General features: G+C 41.2%; 1 protein-coding gene across 2 annotated transcripts; it reads left to right on the top strand.

Annotated features, from left to right (window-relative positions):
* Positions 1–1,558: 1,558 nt before the first annotated feature.
* PARP11 (poly(ADP-ribose) polymerase family member 11) lies at positions 1,559–14,800 on the top strand. 2 transcript variants are annotated; one of them, XM_059466487.1, is made up of 8 exons: positions 1,559–1,655; positions 5,100–5,228; positions 5,327–5,447; positions 6,696–6,771; positions 7,700–7,772; positions 7,860–7,990; positions 11,654–11,805; positions 12,230–14,800. In XM_059466487.1, the coding sequence occupies exons 2-8, from the start codon at positions 5,103–5,105 to the stop codon at positions 12,541–12,543; spliced, it is 993 nt and encodes a 330-aa protein (XP_059322470.1). In that variant the 5' UTR covers positions 1,559–1,655; positions 5,100–5,102; the 3' UTR covers positions 12,544–14,800. The 2 variants fall into 2 exon arrangements, with proteins under 2 accessions (XP_059322470.1, XP_059322471.1); XM_059466488.1 differs by lacking the exon at positions 1,559–1,655 and adding an exon at positions 1,857–2,076.

Raw genomic sequence — 14,800 nt, 5'->3', positions numbered from 1 at the left:
TTCACTGCAGGATGTGCTGCAATGACTGCACACATGTATGAGGACTGCCTGTGTTTTGGAAGTTACCAGGCCACTGGCTGACAGCAGAATGCTGCAGCTGGTGTCACTGCCAGCTTCTCCACTCAGCAGCTCCCCTCTTAGAATGTCTGCACCAAAGGGTGATCTACGCTCACCACTGTGGCTTCTCTTACTGACTGGTCCTAGAGCTGCTGCTACTTCCTGTGGTAGATAGGGACAGGTGATCGGAAGATTACGCGATGTGACGGAAGGCGGCAGGACTCCTTTTCCCCTAATCCCCTGAGATAAGAGATCACCCTAGGAATGTAACTAGGAATGTAGCCCCCCTAACGATAGTAATGCTAGTAACTTTCCACTCCTTACTAACCATAGATGGTACTGCAGACCCCCTCTGACGTAGAGAAGCCCCTTAGACTATAAAACCCCACGAGATGAGACAATAAAGGCCTTTGACCATCTACCACATTAGTATCTGCGTGCTCTTTGGCCCGAGCGACCCTGGTGAGTTTGGGTCGCCATGCTGCTCCTCGAAACCAGGTCGCTTTGCCTTATATCAGAAGGCAACAGCTTCCAGACCTCATTGTGCCATAAAGCTGCTCATGGACCCCAAGCGCCTGCAGCAGCCTCTTACTGCTGCCCTCTTTGCTCTGTGTGACCCACGCCATGCACGGTGCGATAGTCACATCCGCTGCTGTGCCAGGCACCAGCACGGCGTCACGGCCCTGGTACCACAAGGGACTGGCACCGGTACTGGTACTGGAACTAGGACTGGGACTGTTACTGTTACTGGTCCTGGCACTGGAACTGAAACTGTGACTGGCACTGATACTGGGACTGGAACTGGGCCTGGTACTCGTGCAGCTACAGGGAGAGGTACCGGACAGATATTGGTACCAGAACTGGAACTGGGATTGATACTGGCACTAGTACCGGTAGTGAGACTGGAACTGGGATTGCTACTGGTACTGGTGCTTGGACTAGGACTGGAACTGGGCCTGGTACTGGTTTTAGTACTGGTACAGGTACTTGGACTGGTGTTGGAATTGGGACTGATGCCAAAACTGGGACTGGGCCTGGTAAAGGTACTGGGACTGGCACTGAACTGGTATTGATACTGGCACTGGGCCTGGTGTTTGTACTGGTACAGGTACTTGGACTGGTTTTGGAACAGGGACTGGTGCTGGAACTGGGACTGGTGCTGGCATAGGCAGTGGTATTGATAGTGGAACTAGGCCTGGTACTGGTGTTGGCACTGGACAGGAGTTTGGACTGTTTCTGGCACTGGGACTGGGGCTGGAGGCGGTGTTGGGGTCGGTACTGTGCCGGCGCCGGTACGGGAGGCAGCGCTGACACCGCGGCCCAGGGAAGGGCCCAGGGACCGGACCTGACGGGCCCAGGGACCGGACCTGGCGCTGGGCCCTCCCCATCCCCTCCCCGCGTCACGACAGCGGCTCCGCCTCCGCCTTCATTTGCATGCCTGCCCCCGACGGGCCAATGGGGCGCGGCCACCGCGGCGCTGACCCCGCCCTCCGCGGCCGCCGGTAACGGAAGCGCCGGGAGCGGAGCGGGCCCCGCGCGCCCGGCCCGCGCGGCGCGGGCGGCCTGGGGGAGCGCGCCCGGTGCGCGCGGCCGCTGCGGTGAGTGCGGGCGGGGCGGAACGGCCGCCGCCGCCGCCCCTCCCCCCGCGCCGCGCCCTCCCCCCGCGCGCCCCGCAGGCCGCCGCCCGCCCCGCCCCGCCCGCGCGCAGCGCGCTGCCAGCTTGGGCACGGGGGCGGGAGGCGGCGGCCGCTGCGTGTGGGGGAGCGGCCTGCGCGCCCGATGCCGGGGTAGTGGTTCCGTGCTAGGCTCGGTGGCCGGGCCGTGCCCTTGAGCGCCCATGGCTGCGGCTCTGGAGGGTGCGGTTACGGGTGGGATCGCGACGGCGGCCCCCGGCAGCACGGAGCGGGTGCGTGGGGGCGCAGGTGGGAAGGGCATTGTCACTCCAGCGTGTGTCCCGTACTGGTGCTAGTGCTGCTCCTTCTCCTGCCTCCCCTCCCGAGCCCTGCGGGCTCGCCTCAGGCAAGTGTACTAATCAGGTGTCGTGTTCTCTAAGGAATGGCCAGAGATTCCCTTAGCACTGCCTGTGTTCCCAGCAGGATACTTGTACCAAGCCGATGCATGTAGGGAGAGGAGCCGTTGGCAATAAAGCACGGTGTGCCGGGTGAGGCAGGCAGCACAGGAAGCCACACACAGTAGTCCATTGGGATGCTGCTGTGTTTGTGAGCATCCGGGTGGTGAGACCCTGGCACAGGTTGTCCAGAGAAGCTGTGGATGCACCGTCCCTGGGAGTGTTCAGAGCCAGGTTGCATGGGATTTGGAGCAACCTGGTCCAGTGGAAGGTGTCCCTAACCATGGCAGGGGGATTGAAACCAGATGGTCCTAAAGTTCTCTTCTAAGCTAAAGCATTCTCTGAGTCTGCACACTGTAAAGGATATATATCAGTCGAACATGAAGTGCTTATGGAAAAAAGAGGAAGTGCATGGCCAGTAGTACTAAAGCCATTGAGTCACAGCACACAAGTGCTATTCCTGTTTAGGAGGATGTTTTTCCTTAGACATTCGTTTAATTTGAGCTGTTCTGGTAGCTCCTGGACCAATAGAAACAGTGCTAATGATGGGAATTGAGACCCTTCTCAAAATGCTACCTAATGCTTATAAATGGTGTGCATTTGATTTTGAATTAATCAGTAATTCCTTCAAACATTTTGGATTTGTGTCACCTTTGAGAACAGTTCTCTTGTTTTTATGGCTTTTCATATTAATGCCTTCAGGTGTTTCCTCCACACTTCTAAAGTATCCTGGAATCTACCTGTTTACCCTAGGCTTTGTGATGAGGGTACAAATATGTGGGTTGAATGTATGATTTTTGAAAGGCATGGAAATAACTATCTCCTTTTAAATGGTTTACTCTGGAGAGAATAATGAGATGCCCCTGGAGGACTCTAAGTGTGTTGTCAGGCACAGATAATCATGCCTTCCCTGCTTATAAGGCATGTCCTCTTGTTCAAAAGACATCACTGGTTTGACTATCAGAGTCAAGGCCCTGAACTAATGGGCTGGGAGGGAGCTGAGCTCACCACTTTAATGGGAGCATGAGGAAACAAAACATTACCAAGAAAAGCCTGAATTGCTTTCCTCATCTTCAAAGAAGTGCAGCCTACCTCTGGCTGCTCTCAGTAGGATAGAACATAGTCAAATACTTATCCAAGAGGAAGAATCAAATTGAAGGTGGAAGATTTTCACCAAAAGATGTTGGCCAGTTGTGCTTTTAACACCAAAGGAATGTAGGCTCTGTGGCTGCATTGCTGTGGGTAACAGAAGAGATGCTGACAGATGCCCTCTGAAGCAGAGAATGGTTTTTTTATCTCTTTCAAAATACTTTTTCTGAGCAGCCGATGAACCTTTGTGTAGTGCTGCTTGAACTTGAGGCAGCAATCCATACAAGGAGCCTTGGGTAGGCTTTCACTGAAGCAGGTTTGCCCTCAGATTCTGCAATTTGGTGATGTTTTGGAGATCCACTTATGATTCCCCTGATAAGAGGTTTCTCAGATTTTTTTTTTTCCAAACAACTACAGAAATACAACTATCTTGGGAAAAATGGGGGATGAAGGGTTGTGCCAGAAGTCCCTCCTGCTCTGAACTGCTGCCCCAGTAGCACTGGCCAAAACGGGGATGCCTACTTTCAGTCTCTGGTATTTGTCTTCTTTAGGTCTCTATTTTTTCTGGGTTGAAGTGACCAGGAAACAACTGAAGCATCCAGGATACTAACTGCACATTGTTTGACTTGTGCTGAAGGGTGTTGTTTCACTTCTTGGAAAAAAGTGAACTTGAGGACATATTTGGGCAGAGTGCCAAAGTGTTTTGCTTAAACAGATGGATGAATTGCTGACCTTTTCTGGGTGTGGGGCAAGTTTTTTGTCTGAAAGATTCCCTGAAACTTAGAATTTTTGCTTGGGGAGGTTGTTGCAGAAAATTGACACATTAGGAAATACACGCAAATAGAGGTGAGCACTTTCAGAGTTTTCAGAATTTAATATTTTCAGAATTTATTTGTTGTCAAACAAAGAATGAGCTGAATTCTGGCAGGGACTGTTCTTCTAAAGGTATTCTGGCATAGCTCTTGGTAGACCTAAACTTGTCTAGCTGCTTTTTGAACTTCCATAGATTTGCAGCAACCACACCATACCATGAAAAGAAATTCCATATGTTGCCATCTGGTTAATGAAGTTTTTCTTTTACTTACTTTGAACTTGATATGTGCAACCTTCAATAGGTGTCTCCTCCATCTGGCAGAAGAAAATGTGATTCTTTATTCCCTATTTGGTTTTGTCATGATTTTGTAGACCTCTGCTGTATCCTCTCCTCAGTTCTTTTTCTTCCATCCTTCAGAATCCCAACTGTGGGAGTCATTGCTTGTGTGGGAGCCAGTCTGGCTTTTGGTGTGAACTTTTTCTATAAATACAAGTAAAGAGTATCAGGAATTTTACTGTGTCATTTTTAACTGAGTGCATTAGGGGTAAAAATTCTTCTTCATGCAATGGGAAGGAATAATCTACTGTGATCTTTCATGGTTAAATAATTGTATTCTTTGTCTTAGTATTATTTTTTTTTCTTACAACTATTGATTTCCAGTCTGATTTGTTCACTGCTGGTGAGTACGTAGTAGGTGTTTCCATCAAGCTGTTGCATGTAACCCCAACATCTCTTTCTTGTGAAGTAGGAATGAAGAACCTGTTGTATATTTCTGAGTGGCCTTGATCCTGCAACCATCAGTATGAAATTCAGTACCTCTCTTTGATCACATAAAGCCTATAGTTCTTGCCTTTACTGTCACACTTTACATACAATTATGAAAATTTTGCAAGTGTTTAGCTAAGTTAAAAGATAATACTGGATAAGTAGCAAATTGAGAATTTTTCTCTGGAAAAGAAAGATCAGTCCTCAGCCTGATACGATTTTTTTGGTAGTTATTGCAAATGCACTTTATTTTGCTTTTTTAATAAATTTCTCTAAATTTTGTGTCTATGTGTGTGAATGTTTCAGGAAATGCTTCAAGGACCATCAGAAGATGTGTTTGCAAAGATGGAAAGTTCAGTTGAAGACATGGATACCTCCGATACGCAGTGGGGCTGGTTTTATTTGGCAGAGTGTGGTAAATGGCATATGTTTCAGGTAAATACCTATGAAGTTATATTGGCTCTGATGGATCCCATACGTCACATTACCTATGGCTGAGTTTGTCTTTTTGTGCTTTTTCTTTTATTTTGAAGACTGACTCAAACAGTCACTGCTCTGTCAGCAGTGAAGATATTGAAAGGAGTTTCCGAGCAGACCCCCGTGGATCTCTGTCTTTTACCACTGCAAAGTTTAACTACACACTGGACTTTTCAGGTATGTGTCTTGCCAAAGAGTAAACTGAAACAATAGAAGGTCTCAGATACACCAGCACATTTGTTCATTCAGCAGGTTATTGTCTTCATATCTGGTGTGAAAACATGATTAAGAATGTCTTTTTTACTGGAAAGTACATAGCAGTTTTTAGAAACAGCTGCTCTGTTACATTTTTTGTGTAGTTTATTAATTAAGTAGCAAGTTTTGTTTGATAACACTGCATTGGAGTTCCTACTGTTTGCTCCCGCTGCAAGTGACATGTAGGATACATCTCTTGAACTGGGAAGGTTGAACCTTTTTTCTTTAATGTGCAGCTGCCTGTAAGCTTGGAAACATCTTCCATTAATTCTGTATAAGAAACATTGCTGTAAAGGAGGCTTCCTGCAAAATACTGGCATCAGAATGATTTAATAATTCAGCAGGTAGTTGAAGCCAGTTCTGTTCTCAGAATAACAAGGAGATAGAGAAAAAGATTTACTGGTAGATTGTAAAGATCTTGCTTATGCTGTTCTTGTAAATTACAGAGTATTACAGGTTTCTAAGGTATGTAACTATAAAGGTAATCTGTTCTTTGTTCACAGGTGTGTTCTAGTAACTTTTTTTTAGTTTTTCTATTCATAGATGGTTTATTTTCCGATTAAATTACAAAACAGTTATATGCTTAAATATAGGAAATTAAGGAAATAAACACATATTCCAATATAAGTATTCAAATGTCAAATATTTCAAATACAGAAAGTGGGGACTGGGTTGAACAGCAATATACTGGCAGTAAGGTGGTATCTAACAATACAAGGAGTTTTATGCTTGTGTTGAAATGTCTTTTTATTAAAAACTGTGTTTTGCACCCAGAATAAAAACACTACACTATAAGCAAATGTTAAAGAGCAGTTTTTATGTTACTCTCTTTAGGTCGCGATGTCTTACACTAAGAATAGTGTATTCTTTGTCATCCCTTTCAAGTCAGTGGAAGTCCTGACTGTGATTTAGTGGGACTGAATGTTAGATGGATATTTTAAAAATATATCTTGTGTGTGTAATATTTGGGGACATGAGTCCCCAACTCATGTAAATGACAATGCATTTAGATATATTTATTGAAAATGCTGATTTGTTACTTGTTGAAATAGAATTCCTGTCAAGTAGCTTAGGGTGTAGTAACATTCTTTTAAATAATGATACTTAAATGTTTCATATGCTGTAGATGAATTCCTAAAAATTTCTCCCTAATTCTTGTTTTATGCTCAGTGATGAAACAAATCAACCTAACTACCCTTAAACAACGTCCAATAAAGCGAGCTCCCTTTGCAATCAATTCATTCAGGTAAGGAAATAAGAGGAAGACTCCTTATTTTTCTTTTATTCCTGTTTCTTCTAAGTAAAATGAAACCAAAGTTTTTATCTTTATTGTTTATATTTATTTGCTTTTGGAGTCACTTGCTCTGAATACCTGTTGAATGAGAATTGCTGCAGGGAAGCAGCTCCAAAAAATGGAATCCAGTGACTCCATAAATTATTTAGAAGTAGTATTGTAACAGCAAAAAAAAAAGGGTGAGTTATATGTTGTGCCTATATTTTACTCATTTACTCTAAACTCACTTGGAGTTTAAGAAATTGTGTTGTAATAATTCTTTTATGAGTTTAATTGCTTTAGATTGTCAGTTTTCTTGCCATTTGATCAGTCATTAGATGTAAAGCTGAGCTGATGTAAAGCTGGAGCTCACTAAACAATAAACTAAGCTATGCAGATGAAATTGAGTAAATGGGATATGTGGATTTTTTTCCCCAAATAGTTTCAGAGAAAAAAATTTAGTTCTGAATTGTAGTGTGGTTATACATTAAAAAAGAAATTTGTCATTTGTCATAAGAAATGTAGTAGCAATCTGTTTACACTGACTTTCAAGAAGACTGTTTTTGAAGTGCCAACTTTTTTTCAGTAGATATTTGCTAAATAGTGCATACAATGACGTGGCAATTTACTTTGTTCTTTGAATAATTGCATTCAGTACTCTTATTTCCATGTGGTGACATTTTTTACTTTCAGGAGATTTCTTCTTTTAGTCCCAGTTTTAAGGCTTAAGAGCTTCAATGTATGTAGTGCATGTGCTTAAACCACTCTTTTTTAGTAGCTCTGTATAAACTTCATGGGGGTTTGCTTTTTTTGCACACTGTGTTGTTTGGAGCAGGAGTTTGACAGGAAGAAAATGCCTCATGTCTTTGAAGTGATGTGCTTTTACCTTTTTTGTTTGAAGTTTCATCTGTGAAAATGAGGCTATCCCTATGCCTTCCCACTGGGAGAATGTAAATACTGAGGAGCCATACCAGGTAAGAGTTGGTATGCAACTTGGTCAAAAACATGTGACAACGAAATAATGCATCGAATTGAAATCACACTAACCTCTTTTTTTCCAGCTTATTCCATTGCAAAAGAAAACAAATGAATATAATGAAGTTTCTAGTCTCTTTGGAAAAACAATGGATAGCCACCGAATTAAAAGAATTAAGAGAATACAAAATCTAGACTTGTGGGAGTTTTTTTGCAGGTGAGATTATTTCTAAAACCAACAGTTTTAGGATTGTTAATGGAGAAAAGTTTTAAGTCATGCAGCAGAAATATGTTTAACTGTTTTTACTATTAATGAATTTGTTGTTACATTTTAACTTTTAAAAATTTTCTTATTTGTCATTTCTCTTTATTGAAAATTTAATTTTCAAGACCATATAGCTTCTACAGGTGCAGAAATTGAATACTTGTAGAAATTCATTAGATAAAACTGTAGCATAGATAATGTATTTAAGGTGTTCAGGATATCTGTGTGGTAGATGCCCATGATCTTTACAGTGAAGTAAGGAGAAATAAATTAGCTTTTTGTAAAATGATTGCTTGAGAGGCTTGTATTATTTTAATTTTTACTGAATAAAGCAAATTAATATTTCAGTCTTTTTAAATTTCTCAATTTTATGAAGCATAGGACAGAATTAAGTGTCTAATGAACACATAGTTATGCAATTCTTTTAAATTTAATGTCTTAAAAAACCTTCTTGTAAGTTCTTGGCTTTTCCCTCTGCATATTGTGCTGGCCTGGAAGAAGTAGGAAGTGCCCAGTTTGGTATCCACTTATTTTTTGGTGTCAGTCTTAAACAATCGTACTTGCCAAAAGTTATTTGTGCATCTTGTAGGAAGGAGTGCGTATCAGGAGGTTTAAATATGTTTTACTCAAATAAAAAAATTTAGACTAAAATAAAGAGTGAGGAAACAACTAACCAGATGTATACTAAAATCTTGCATAAGTTACATGATTTTTTTAAAGATATGTCATTTATTGTTAATTTAAAGCTATATCAACATGTGTGAGGAAGTGAAATTCCTTATGTATGTTAATGGTTAAGAGAGTTACCCAACTTTTAGTTTCTTTTTTGTCTTCATGGAATAAGGAAGAGGGTCAGCAGAACTGCTGCCTTGGACTTCTAGAGGTCAAACTTTGGGTTGTTCAGGAGATTGTTTGACAGAGTCCATTGTGAGGCAGGCCTGAAGGGCAGACGAGTCCAGGAAGGCTGAACACTCTTCAAGAGGGAAATCCTAAAGGCTCTGGAGCAGGCTGTCCCCATGTGCTGAAAGACAAGTAGTTGGGGAATAAGGTCATCCTGGCTGAACAGAGAACTTTGGCTGGAATTCAGACAAAAAAGAGGGTTTATGACCTTGGGAACATGGGGCAGGCAACTCAGGAGGAGTAAAAGATGTTGAGATCTTTTGCAGGGAGAAAATTAGAAGGGTCAAAGCCCATTTAGAACCTAATTTGGCCACTGCTGTAGAAGACAATAATTTTTTTTTTTTTTTTTTTAATAAATCATCAACAAAAGGAGGGCTATAGAGAATCTCTGTCCTTTACTGGATATGGGGGAAACATAGTGACAAAGGATGAAGAAAAGACTGAGGCAACAAAGGCATTAATATTAAGACCAGTTGTTATCTGGGCACCCAGACCCTGAGCTGGGAGACAGAAGTGGGGAGCAAAATGCAGCCCTCATAATCCAAGAGAAAATGGAAGCTGCTACCCCACACAAGTCTATGGGAATGTATGGACTCTACTGGAGGGTACAAAGGGAGCTGGGACGGTGCTCACTGAGCCACTTCCAACCATTTACCAGCAGTCCTGGCTCACTGGGGAGGTCCCAGTTGCCTGTGGTTGAGCAAGTGAGATGCCCATGCACAAGAAGAGCTGGAAGGAGGATCCAGAGAGCTACAGACCTGTCAGGCTGAGTGAGCTCAGTGCCAGGGAAGGTCAAGGAACAGCTCATCCTGAGTGCCATCACACAGCATGTGCAGGGCAACCAGGGGTCAGGCCCAACCAGGATAAGTTTAGGAAAGGCAGGTTGCTTGATGACCAACCTCACCTCCTTCTGTGACAGGGCGACCCACTAAGTGGATGAGGGAAAGGCTGCAGTTATTTTTTACCTGGACTTCAGTAGAGCCTTCAACACTGTTTTCCCACAACATTCTCCTGGAGAATTGGCTGCTCATGGCTCGGACAGGTGCACTGTTTGCTGGGTAAAAAGCTGTCTGGATAGGCAGGCCCAGAGAGAGGTGGTGAATGGAGCTACAGAATCCAGCTGGTCACCAGTGGGGTCCCCAGGGCTCAGTGTTGAGGCCAGTCCTGTATAATATCTTTATTTGGGATCAGGACAGGGGGATCAAGGGCACCCTCAGTAAGTTTGCAAATGTCATCAAGCTGGGTGGGAGTGTGGATCTACTGAGGGGCAGGAAGGCTCTCCAGAGGGATCTGGACAGGCTGGATCCATGGGCTGAGTCCAGTTGTGAAGTTCAGTAAAGTAAAATGTCTGCCCTTGGGTCACAAGACGGTGCTGTCGGCTTGCACATACTGGTGAAGAAATTATTGCCTGGTAGTATATTACAAAGAAATAGGTATTCCAGCATTTCAAATTCACTTCTTTTGGTGTCCCAGGTAGGAAAGTTGAAAAGAGCATGATGCTTAGTCTAGCATCTCAGTTTTGAGTTGTCAAGGAGTACAACAAGTAAAAGAAGGTGTTGGTCAGTGAGATTGATGACCAGTTTTAGAAAAAGCTTTTGTTCTTACATAGGTACAAGTAGCATGTATGTCTCTGGGTATTTAGTTTTGCTGTAGGTTTTACCTTTCATTGAGTGAATTGTCTGAATGAGAATTTTCACTGTGCTGGATCAAGTTAATTTTGTTGAACTGGATTATCTTTTCACTGCTTGTACAAGGTGCTAAGATGATGCTTTTTAGAACAGTTGGACCCCTTGATTTCTGTTCCAAATTACCAAAGTGTCCTGTTGTGGTATTTCTTCATTCTGCCCAACCAGCTTGCCAGTGTGCCCAGTATATTTTAAATTTTTATGGTTTTGAAAAAGTGGTAAGATCAATTGATTTAATTGATTGAGCAGTGCTGGAATGATTATTTGCATCACTGTAGTGGTCAGAACACATTTGCCTTTAACAGTAGTTCCCATATTAATAATGATTCTAAATTGACTTGATGAAAATAACTGGTCAGAGACAGTAAAGGACTATCACAGAACATATTTTTATTGATATTCACTTTTTCTATAAATCTGTTCCATTCCCCTGTTTCAAAAGAAGTTACTCAAGGGTACATTTATATATTGTCAGAGATCAACAGCCAACAACAGAGGGCTCTGGTTGAAGAAATTTCAGATGTTCAGCACAACTAGCCCTTAGATCAGTTTTTGCTGGTTTGCCTAGTGCTTCATAATCTACCAACTTTGTTATCCCTTCCACCATGACATTAAAGCAGATGGAGGAAACAAAATGTGCAAAATTGCCTTTCTTTTAAAGATGTATCTGCTGAAAATGACCACACTGAAACTAATAACACATGAACAATGTTGATAAAATTGGTGTAGAAAGACTTTTTTTTTAAATCTTAGACTATGTGGGAAAATAGTCCTACAGCATTCAGAAATGTGTGATTTCTAAATATGTACCTTAAGAATTCCAACGTGTTTGAAACCTAGAGTCATCTAGGCATTTGTAAAGCGGAATGTGTTAGGTCTGCACCCTCAGCAGTGTTTTCACAGTAGTAATTTAGTGTGTTTGTACAACTATTTATTTATTATGTATTTATTGTGTACAACTATTTATTTATAATATATTTATTGTATACAGCTATTTATTTATTATGTATTTATTGTGTGTTTTCTGTAGGAAAAAAGCTCAGCTGAAGAAGAAAAGAGGTGTCCCAACAATTAATGAGCAGATGCTGTTTCATGGCACCAGTAATGAATTTGTAGAAGCAATATGTATTCATAACTTTGACTGGAGAATAAATGGGATGCATGCTGCTGTGTATGGAAAAGGTAAGTATTGCTGTCACATACTACTGTGAAAGTGTTAACAGCTCAACATTAAGTCTTCCCTGTAGAGTGTACTTTGTGATGCATGCCTTGTGTTTACCCAAGAGCTGTTTAATACAGATCTGCTTTTATGGCAAGTGTAATTAAAGATGCAGTAAGGAATGTAATTGTCACAGTGGCTGGTAGGGCCAGGGAGCATGGGGAAGGGAGCCCAGCAAAGAAGTGTTGATCACAAGACAATCTCTTTACTAAAATGTTCACACTAAAAATATTTGGTCATATTGTTATAACAATTAACAACAAAAAAAGGATTCCTAATGAACATAAAAGAACTGTCATTTTTCATCATGTTGATAGCTATGCTCTGGTAGTCAAACTGTCATGGTAAGAATGTCATCAAATTTTCTTTGTTTTTTTTATTTGAAAGGGACCTATTTTGCAAGAGATGCATCATATTCCAGCCATTTCTGCAAAGAGAGCATGAAGCATGGAGATACTTTCCAGATTCATGGTGTGAACCTGCAGCCTCATCTGCACAGACCAGATAAAGTCATGTTTCTTGCTCGTGTATTAACTGGTGACTATATCGGTGGTGATTCAAAATACATGAGACCTCCTTCAAAAGATGGAAGCTTTGTGAACTTGTATGACAGCTGTGTGGATAATACCTGGAACCCAAAGATCTTTGTCATCTTCGATGCCAACCAAATCTACCCTGAGTACTTAATAGAATTTTGTTAAGTTTGAACTGACTATTGTTTGTGGTTCTTTTAATACTTTTGTTCCTTTTGTAAAGACAACAACAGAGAAACGATGCATGAAAGAGAGGTGAAAGAAAAGCTGGCATACTTTTATGGAGGAGGGAAGCTATTAAATATTTAAGAGAGACTGGTGAACTGTTTTTAAAAATCTGTAAACTTTATTAATGCATTTTTCAAATGTAGAGACTATTACAAATCTGAAGTTGCTTAGTGAGCCTTAAATACATTGAGCATTGCTAAGTTTTCAAAGGCAAGATTTATGTTTTGATTTTCTAAAGTGTATTAAAAGTGGTTAGAAATATGCCTCTAATATGGTATGCATATGATGAAATTAATCTTTTATAAAGATTGCCTATAAAGCAAAGTAAGAAAAACAACAGCAAAACCCCAGGGGACATGGCTACTTGTGTGTGTATGCGTGTGTGTGTGTCCGTGTTCTGTAGTACATGTTACTTTGTTTGGAGGTCTCTCAGTTTGGATTCTAAACCTGAAATAGAAAAAGAACCTACAGCTCCTTCATCAGTTTCCTCCAGATAAAGTTCAACAAAGTTGTAAGGTTTAACTTTATGTACCTTTTACTGTAAGCTTTGATTATATACTGGGAAAATAACAAAGCCATTTCAGTAGGATTTGACAGTTTGTTTTGATGGAAATGAGGCCTGTAAACTTGTGGTTGTTAGTTGTTTGGTATGTAACTGTTGGGCTCACTGTTGGGATATCATATGCCTTTCTCAGTTCTTATCCTATGGAATTTTTGCCATCCTGTTGCAGTATTCATGAACTGTGATTGTGTCTGGTCAGAGTTTAAGATACACTCAGTGCTCATATACTTGGTGTTACTGAAGACAACATTTAGATTAACTTAACTGTAAACAATGCAGTTAAACTAATAAGGAACATTTCAAAAGGTGCCATCCTTTAGCTTTTAAACACTACAATAGAAAGCTTTCAGTAACATTTGTGTAGACCAGGTTTTCATAACTGGTATGTTTGTGAAGTTGAAGGGTATTTTTCACATGTAGAAAGAGCAAAAGAGACAATATTTGGATAAAGAGCAAACCTGAGTACCTAAACACATGAAGAGGCTGAAATGCACTGTTGTGTGAACGATCTGCTATGGAATTGTGTCCCTAGTGTGCTTTGTTAAAGGACCTAAGTAGCACTAATGGACAAAGTCAAAGTTGAAACCTTTCCAGGATTTTTCTTTGGCTATGGCCAGTAACAGGTCCCTGTAGAATTGGTATATAATTGTGGCAGATATAGAATGATCTCTGTTGGTTTGTTATAGAATTGTTAATGGACTTTTTGGATCAAAGGCTGTGTTTAAAATGCATTGCATTTAAAGGCACTGCAGCTGCTGGCATGACCAGGTCTGCTCAAAGTCGTGCTGAACTGGTGGAACTGGAAGCATGAGATGATGACATATCTGGCATCGTAACTGAGGACACAAATATCTCTTCCTTCTCCTGTGTGCTGTTACTGTTGTGTATCAATGGGTCTTGCATAAGTTGTTTATCTGTTTCTGTTTGTAATTTCATGGCAATTTTCCTGTCCCTAAACCATTTAGGGCTAAAATGCATTTTCCTTTATTTTAGGAAGTATGATTTCTGATCCCAGCTGGGAACTCTAGGTTCTACTCTTGTAGGTGTGATTTGTGTTTGATTCACTACTACACTAGCTCTGCAAAAGGCACTTTGTTCCCCACATTGTATAAAATAATAGCAAATCACGCAGGGAATTTGTGTATTACTGAGTCCTTTTTATTATTACACAGTATTCTACAGAGCATACATTTTGTGACACTAACAAATACATGTGCTGTTGTTCCTTTGATTTGGTATTTTATTTCTTCTGAAACAGATGTTTTTAGTTAAGAAAACTGAAGTTTCTTTTTTAGCGCCTCATGGACAAAAAGTACCGCAATCTTTACTGATCTCTGGGACTTTTTTGATTTTTTGTGTGGTGGTGTCTTGTTTGCTGCTTAATTTGAATTGAATGGCACAATCTTAATCTTACTGCACAATTGAAGTTTTATCTTTTCTTTCAATGTTCAATGTGTTCTGCTTTTTGTGCTGATGAATTTTGTTATTGAAGATGTCTGTAAAATAACTGTCCTTTCTCTGGCAAGGGGAGAGTGATTATTATTGCAAGCAAAGTCCAGAACTGTACAAGTAGCCAATACAGGAAATAGTTGGACTTAATAAAAGGAACAGTGAGAAAGAAAGGGAGGAAAATAA

Source organism: Ammospiza nelsoni, chromosome 2 (genome assembly GCF_027579445.1).
Source record: "Ammospiza nelsoni isolate bAmmNel1 chromosome 2, bAmmNel1.pri, whole genome shotgun sequence".
NCBI lineage: Eukaryota > Metazoa > Chordata > Aves > Passeriformes > Passerellidae > Ammospiza > Ammospiza nelsoni.
This window is presented reverse-complemented; position numbering and strand designations above follow the sequence as displayed.